The 7,274-nt window shown below is 49.5% G+C and overlaps 1 protein-coding gene across 1 annotated transcript; it reads left to right on the plus strand.

Moving 5' to 3' along the window:
- Positions 1–69: 69 nt before the first annotated feature.
- Positions 70–6,081, plus strand: MED19 (mediator complex subunit 19). The gene is made up of 5 exons (XM_081203804.1): positions 70–435; positions 2,882–3,138; positions 3,925–4,021; positions 4,179–4,273; positions 4,429–6,081. Exons 1-5 carry the CDS (start codon positions 213–215, stop codon positions 4,495–4,497), a joined length of 741 nt encoding a protein of 246 aa, XP_081059930.1. The 5' UTR covers positions 70–212; the 3' UTR covers positions 4,498–6,081.
- Positions 6,082–7,274: the final 1,193 nt, after the last annotated feature.

Raw genomic sequence — 7,274 nt, forward strand, 5'->3', positions numbered from 1 at the left:
CAAACTAGGGGGAATGCTTTCTTTGAGGCCTCTCGACGCATGCTGCCGACGTCATGCCGCCATCTAAAAATACGTCACGAGAAAGCAGAGCACCGTCCAATCGGAACGCGGCCTAGTTTCCAGGTTAGTTAGCCAATCATACGTAAGAGGAGGGTTCACCGCCCTCCAATGAAAACAAGGCGAGCCGAGGGGACAGCCAAGATGCGAAGCCAATGGGAGGAGATTGCGCGGGGCACGCCGGGATGATGGAGAATTTCTCCGCTCTCTTCGGAGGGACGGAACCGCCTCCGCCTACCACAGCCGCCGCGCTGGGCTTTGGACCAGGGAAACCCGGAGGACCGGGGACTGGGCCACCTCCCGTCCCTGCCGTGACCCCCGTCGGAGAGAAAGCGGCGGCCGCCAGCGGCCCCTTCTACCTAATGCGCGAGTTACCAGGTAAGTGGCTGTTGGAGGGGGCGGGCTTCGGGGGGCCACTCAGCCTACCGGAATATAGAGGCGGGCCTTGCATCCTTGGCCAATGCCAACGAGGCGCCGCGGGGGAATGGCCCAATAGAGATACGCGACTGCGTCTTGATGGGCACTCCTCCCTGTTCCTGTGGGAACTTAGATCCAGGAGGCGAAGCTGACGACTTCGCGGAAGCGCAGGTAGTGGTGGGATTTCGATTGGCAGCTGCCGGGGGCCAATGAGGTGCCGGATCAAAACAGGGAGGCGGGGTCATGCTTTGCATCCGCATTTGGCGCTGCCGAGACGGAAGCCGCTGAAGTTCATTATTAACTTCATGGCAAACAGCTGTTTGCCTTTCCTGTTTTCATAGATGCTTGCTGTAATAATCTATACGGAAGGTCCGTCTGAAAAGCACTGTCTAAATACCATAAGCAAATAGGGCCCAGTGAACATGTAACAACACTATGCCAAAACCTGGCTTAGCACACGAGAGCAAGCATTCCCAGAGCAAAGGCTGCGGCTGTTGCACTACCATGGTTTGGCTCCGCACTGCATGCCGACTTGGAGGTCATGGTTGTCTCTCCCAAACTATGAGTGATCAACCACAAACAGCTCGTGGATTGTCGGGAGAGACAGAACATGAGCCCAGGTTTGGATGTAATGCATAGCCAAACTTGACCTTGAGTAGTGCATCAGCAGGACTCAGGAAGAAGCAACGCAACCGTGATTTGCGTGAAGCCATGATTTGGCTTAGTGATGTGTGCTAACTATTGCTTTGTTACGAGATGAGGGTCCTACAAACCATTACCCGGAAGCAACCTCCCATGGCATAAGTGGGACTTAATTTCAAGTATACAGTGGTGCCTCGCAAGACGAAATTAATTCGTTCTGCAAGTTTTTTCTTCTTGCGAGTTTTTCTTCTTGCGATGCACGGTTTCCCATAGGAATGCATTGAAAATCAATTAATGCGTTCCTAGGGAAACCGCCTTCAGACCAGGTCCGGGGACAGTCTGTCCCCCGACCTCTTCTGAAGGCTGGGGGGGGGGGGAAACAAGGGCTTTTCTTCCCACTGCCAGCCTTCAGAAGGCTGTTCTGAAGGCTGGCGGTGGGAAAAAAAGCCCTTCTTCCCACCTCCCGCCCCGCAAGCTCCGGGGACAGGAGGGCTTTGCTGCCGACCGCCAGCATTTTAAAAGCCCCTGCTGTCCCGGGGCGATTTTAAAATGCCGGCGGGCGGGAGCGAAGTCTCTGCTGTCCCGGGGAGATTTTAAAATGCTGGGGGGCGGGAGCGAACGCTTCGCTCCCGCCCGCCAGCATTTTAAGATCGCCCGGGGCAGCAGAGACTTCTCGCCCAAAGCAAGGGGAGCTCTCCGAAGGGCTCCCCGTGCTTCGGGTGACAGGCTGCCGCCCCAAGCCTCGCGCACCCGGCGGGACCTCCTGCCGGGCGCGGCAGGCTTGCAGACACTCGCCCAAAGCAAGGGGAGCTCTCCGAAGGGCTCCCCGTGCTTCGGGTGACAGGCTGCCGCCCCAAGCCTCGCGCACCCGGCGGGACCTCCTGCCGGGCGCGCGAGGCTTGCAGACACTCGCCCAAAGCAAGGGGAGCTCTCCGAAGGGCTCCCCGTGCTTCGGGTGACAGGCTGCCGCCCCAAGCCTCGCGCACCCAGCAGGACCTCCTGCCGGGCGCGCGAGGCTTGCAGACACTCGCCCAAAGATTTTAAAATGCTGGGGGTCGGGAGCGAAGCGTTCGCTGCCGACCCCCAGCATTTTAAGATTGCCCGGGACAGCAGAGACTTCTCTGCTGTCCCGGGGAGATTTTAAAATGCTGGGGGTCGGCAGCGAACGCTTCGCTCCCGCCCGCCAGCATTTTAAGATCGCCCGGGGCAGCGGAGAAGTCTCCGCTGTCCCGGGAAGGCAGGCCGGGGGGGGGGAGCAAAGACTTTTGCCCCCCGCCGGCCTTCAGAAGAGGTCCAGGACCTCTTCTGAAGGCCGGCTGTGGGCGAAAGTCTTTGCTCCCGACCGCCAGCAATTTAAAACAGGTCCCCGGAGATTTCCCTATGGGCTTTCGTCTTGCGAAGCAAGCCCATAGGGAAATTCGTCTTGCGAAGCGCCTCCAAAACAGAAAACCCTTTCGTCTTGCGGGTTTTCCGTCTTGCGAGGCATTCGTCTTGCGGGGTACCACTGTACATGAATAGGACTTTAAGGATTTTCTTCCCAGGATGCCTCAGCCTATCAAGAAGAAAAGTACATTTTAAGAAAGCAGAGCAAAGCTTTTCTTGATCTGGCTTCACCAAAAGCATTTTGGGAGTATGAGGCTGGACATGTCAGTTGCAGGTGCAAGTAATGTCGTATCTGAAGGATTTGCCTGCCAGATTCTATCTGCCTTTGTCCTGTAAATCCCAACAAGCCAAACATAGGCAGTATTGTCATGTTCTTTGCCAGGTACTACAGAACTAACAGGGAGCACAAACCTGATCACCCACTACAACCTGGAGCATGCCTACAACAAATTTTGTGGCAAAAAGGTGAAGGAGAAACTCAGCAACTTCCTGCCAGACCTACCAGGGATGATAGATTTGCCAGGTTCACATGACAACAGCAGCCTGCGTTCTCTCATTGAGAAGCCTCCCATCTGCAGCAGTTCGTTCAACCCTATCACCGGTACCATGCTAACAGGCTTTCGTCTCCATGCAGGCCCGGTAAGTTAGAGGTGGGGGCTGCAAGGGAAGAAGGAAATACTGACTGTCGGTGGGAAAAGAATGTCCTGAATGACAAAAAAAATATGCCAGAGTTGGAAATAGATGTTAGGGTGCACTGGAGAATATGAGTACTGTGAGAAACTGTGAGTCCAGCAGAATGGGATCCATCTCCCTTGATGGAATAGCAGTAATAGGTAGGCTGAAGTTAGGGAAGGATCCCAGGCAGGAGGAGTCGCAAAGAGAAGTACAGTGGAACCTTGGGTTACGTACCGCCCTCCTTACGAACATTTAGGATTACGAGCTCCACTAACCCAGAAGTAGGTATTCTGGGTAGCGAACTTTGTCCTGGGATGCGAGTGGGATGCGTGGCAGCAACGGGAGACTCCATTAGCAAAAGTGCACCTCGGGTTAAGAATGGACCTCTGGAACAAATTAAGTTTGTAAACGGAGGTACCACTGTACTGCCAAATTTAGTGCTCTCTTTTGCAGAGCAGGTATGAAGAGAAAGGTTGACTCACATGATTCCACAGTAAAGCTTTAGCCATATTCTGTGCCAAGGAGTCTAGGGAGCTCTGAGCTCATAACAGACCCAAGTACTAAGCTTAGTGAACATAGTAGAAACTTTTCTTGCAAGTTTTGATGGGGGATAACGGTGGGACCAGGTTACCAAAGAAACAAGCAACCCCCCCCCCCCGCAAATGATTGCACCTGTGGTTATTTACTGGAACAACAGATGTGGTATTCAGTGGACTAACATGCTCTTTTGTTTCTTTTGCACTGCTTCAGCTGCCAGAGCAGTGTCGCTTAATGCACATCCAGCCACCTAAGAAAAAAAACAAGCACAAACACAAGCAGAGTCGTACGCAGGATCCTGTCCCTCCAGGTAAGAAGCTTCCTCCTTGGGCCCTGTGGTTGCATTTGCCCTCACCAACCCCTGCCCTTCCTTTCCAATTTAGCATTCCACAGTCTAGCGGCCTAAGCTACCGCAATTCCTGCTTCATCCAAAGTTCCTGCTTCAGTTCCTTTTCTCTTCTTGGCAGAAACTCCTTCAGATTCTGACCATAAGAAGAAAAAGAAGAAGAAAGAGGATGACCCTGAGCGGAAAAGGAAGAAGAAGGAGAAGAAGAAAAAGAAAGTAAGTTGGGAAGAATGCTTCCACCAGCTCAAGTAATTGTACCCTCAGGTGCCAGAGAACTGACTGAGATGTGGGGCCTTTTCTCCTGGCCTTTCATTATTGTTGAGAACTTTCATTCTCATTCTTGCATGTGTGTCCATTTTATTTTTCTTTAGAATCGGCATAGCCCTGAACACCCTGGTGTGGGCAGCTCTCAGGCCAGCAGCAGCAGCAGCCTCCGGTAAAGTCCTGCCACGGAGTTATCTTGGAAGGTGCTACAGCTTTGACAAGAAAAGGAGGAACAGCAATAATGGGGGAGTCACCACAGACTCATATACTTCCCCTGCTTCCCCTTCACCCCTACTGAGTGGAACTTCTGGGACTCCATTGATCTCTCTATAAGGAACATAGACTTTGCCTGCGAAACAATGCAGACTGGTGTCTTTATATGGGAGCCCTGTCTACTCGGGGAGGGGTTTTTTCTTCTTCTTTTCCTTTTTACAGAATGGTCCTGACTAAGTTGGGATGTGTCTGCCTCGTGATTTAGTTAAACCTTTGTTGGAGCACTTGGGAGGGTCTGGAACCTCCTCTCGTATCATGGGCTTGGAAACTGCACTGTGAATAGATAGGGAGAAACTCTAGAAGTGCTTTCTTTTGTAAAGTGTGGCCCAAGGCTAGTGGGTGAGTTAGTTGCCTAAGTAGAAAGAGCTAATGTGATCGGGCTTTTTCTAAATAGGAAAATGGGAGAAACGGCAGAACTGTGAGGTGGGAGTAAAGAGAAGACAAGGTTGGTTTTACCTTCCCGGAGCTGATCCATGCTTTAGTATCATCAGCTAGAGAGTTAAGTCGAAAGCATTGACCAAATTTCTTTTAACTGTGGAAGCATGTAAGTCAAGAAGCTATACTGTGAATCCAAGGACAGAACTGTGTATATGGTGATATTTTTCCCTAAGGGCTCACTTACCAGGTAAAGGCTTCTCTACATGTAATCCCTTTAAAAATAAAACTTGAAAACAAAAAAAGCTGACATCATTTAAATCTTTGCCAGCAGAAGGGAGAAAGTGGAATCTTCAGCAACAGACTTCAGCTGTGAACAGATGGAAGCCTCTTTCAGGAACCTGGACAAATAGAAACCATTGTTTTCCTCTATCCTATTCTTCTGATTTTTTTCTGAATTACTACCTCAGCAGAGCACCCTAGCTAGCAGAAATGGTTCCTTAAACTGTCAGCTGGTCATCTTGCTGGCTAGTCTGTCCCACTTTTAAAGACAAAGATGGTGATGAATCTGCCCCTATCTACTGCACCAAAATTCCTTGGAGTGAACAAGAGGAACGTGGTTGGAAATAGCCTACCATCTTAACTGCTTCTTCTTTCCTATAGGAAGGGAAATTTCATCCACAGTAAAAACATTTCTTAAGGATCAGAATGAGGGTGGAACTGCACTTTGATCAAGAGTGCCTCTTAGGGATAAACTGGACATGAGAATGTCAGGACCCTGATTGGAGTTCCTGTAACTTCTTAAAATCAGATTCCCCCAATATAAATTTTCTGCCTCAAGGGGTAAATGTGGGTCCCACCCCCAGTGAATAAGCTGCTCCAGGGAGACTGTTTTTATCAGGGAAACAGCTAACCCCCCCCCCCCAGTGCTGTGGATCCAGTCCAAACCTCCCACCTGCCAATTTTAATGAAATAATAAAAAAAGTTGAGCAATCTCTGCATAGATTGCCTTATCAGTCCTTTTACAGAGATGATAGATATCACTTGGAAATGAAATGCAGATGCTCTGGCTCACAGTATTAATAAATTGCTTTCTAGTGATCTGCTCTATACTGCTTGTCACTTATGCTGGTCTACTTGCACAGGAAGGCTTGCTTAATGTCCAAGGACTCCTATGAAGTAGGAGTTTGTGCAGACTTCATGTTGCTCCATGGGGGAGCTTGCTTTACAACCAGTGCTTTTTGTGGAAAAGTATAGATTTTTTGGTAAAGTAGGCCTAGTTATGCATTCAGATACATAGGTCTTTCGCCGATTACAGCAAGATGCAGTGATTCAGTTGATAAGGTGGAAAGTGGAAATCATGAAAATCTACTTGTCTCATTTATTGATGTTTGTGTCCTACCTTCCCTGTAAGAAGCTCAAGACAGCATACATACTTTCTGCTCCACTTTATCCTTACAGCAACCCTGTAGCCTAGGCTGAGTGTGACTGGCCTAAGAACGCCCACTGAGTTTTTGGTTCCCCTACTATGACAACCATAATCATTATGCTACACTACCTGGGTACCAAAGGAAGGAGAGTTGGGTTCTCCAGCTGTATATCCTCCTCCTGATATACCAGGCTAATAAATATTAAAAGAGAGAAGGGTAGTTGGACAGACAGTTAAATTGTTTCATTTATTCTCTTCCCCCTTGCATTTTGAATACATTTGTAACCAAAATTACTAGGTCCTGGTTCTATTTTCAGTACACTCCCGTTGCTGCCCCTGAACAATCTGACTGCCATTTCCTTTGCTCTCAGTACTTTCAGAAGAGCAGTATGAGTTGTTTATTCCATCACCATCCTCTTCACGCTTTTGCTACAGAGAGCAAAACTGAGCTGCGGCAGTAAATGGGGTTCATATAATAATGCTTTGCTTGCTACTCTTCCATGTGCTTACAAAAGAAAGCTGATGATAATAAAGGGAAAGGATGAAAGTCTACTCCACTCCCGACTCCTCTCTACCCCCAATTATCCCATGCATCTAAATTAAAAGCCATTGCTAGTAGGAAAGGTGGGGCAAAACTGGCTGGTCCTGTTCCTCTAAGTCACTGGTGATTTCTGCATCCTGAAGAACAGGTAAGGAATACTTTCTGTTCCCAACCCAGAACCATCAGAAAAATACTGTCATCTCCTCTGCATCCCTGGGGATATGTTTCAGGGAAGGGAAATATGCCTTCAGCCTACCCCCCCCCCCTGAATGTTACAGAACTTCAACACCCATTGGCCATGTTCGCTGGGGTTGATGGGGATTGTAGTTCAAGAA

This window comes from Podarcis bocagei (assembly GCF_964188305.1).
Source record: "Podarcis bocagei genome assembly, chromosome: 1".
In the NCBI taxonomy this organism is placed as follows: Eukaryota; Metazoa; Chordata; class Lepidosauria; order Squamata; family Lacertidae; genus Podarcis; species Podarcis bocagei.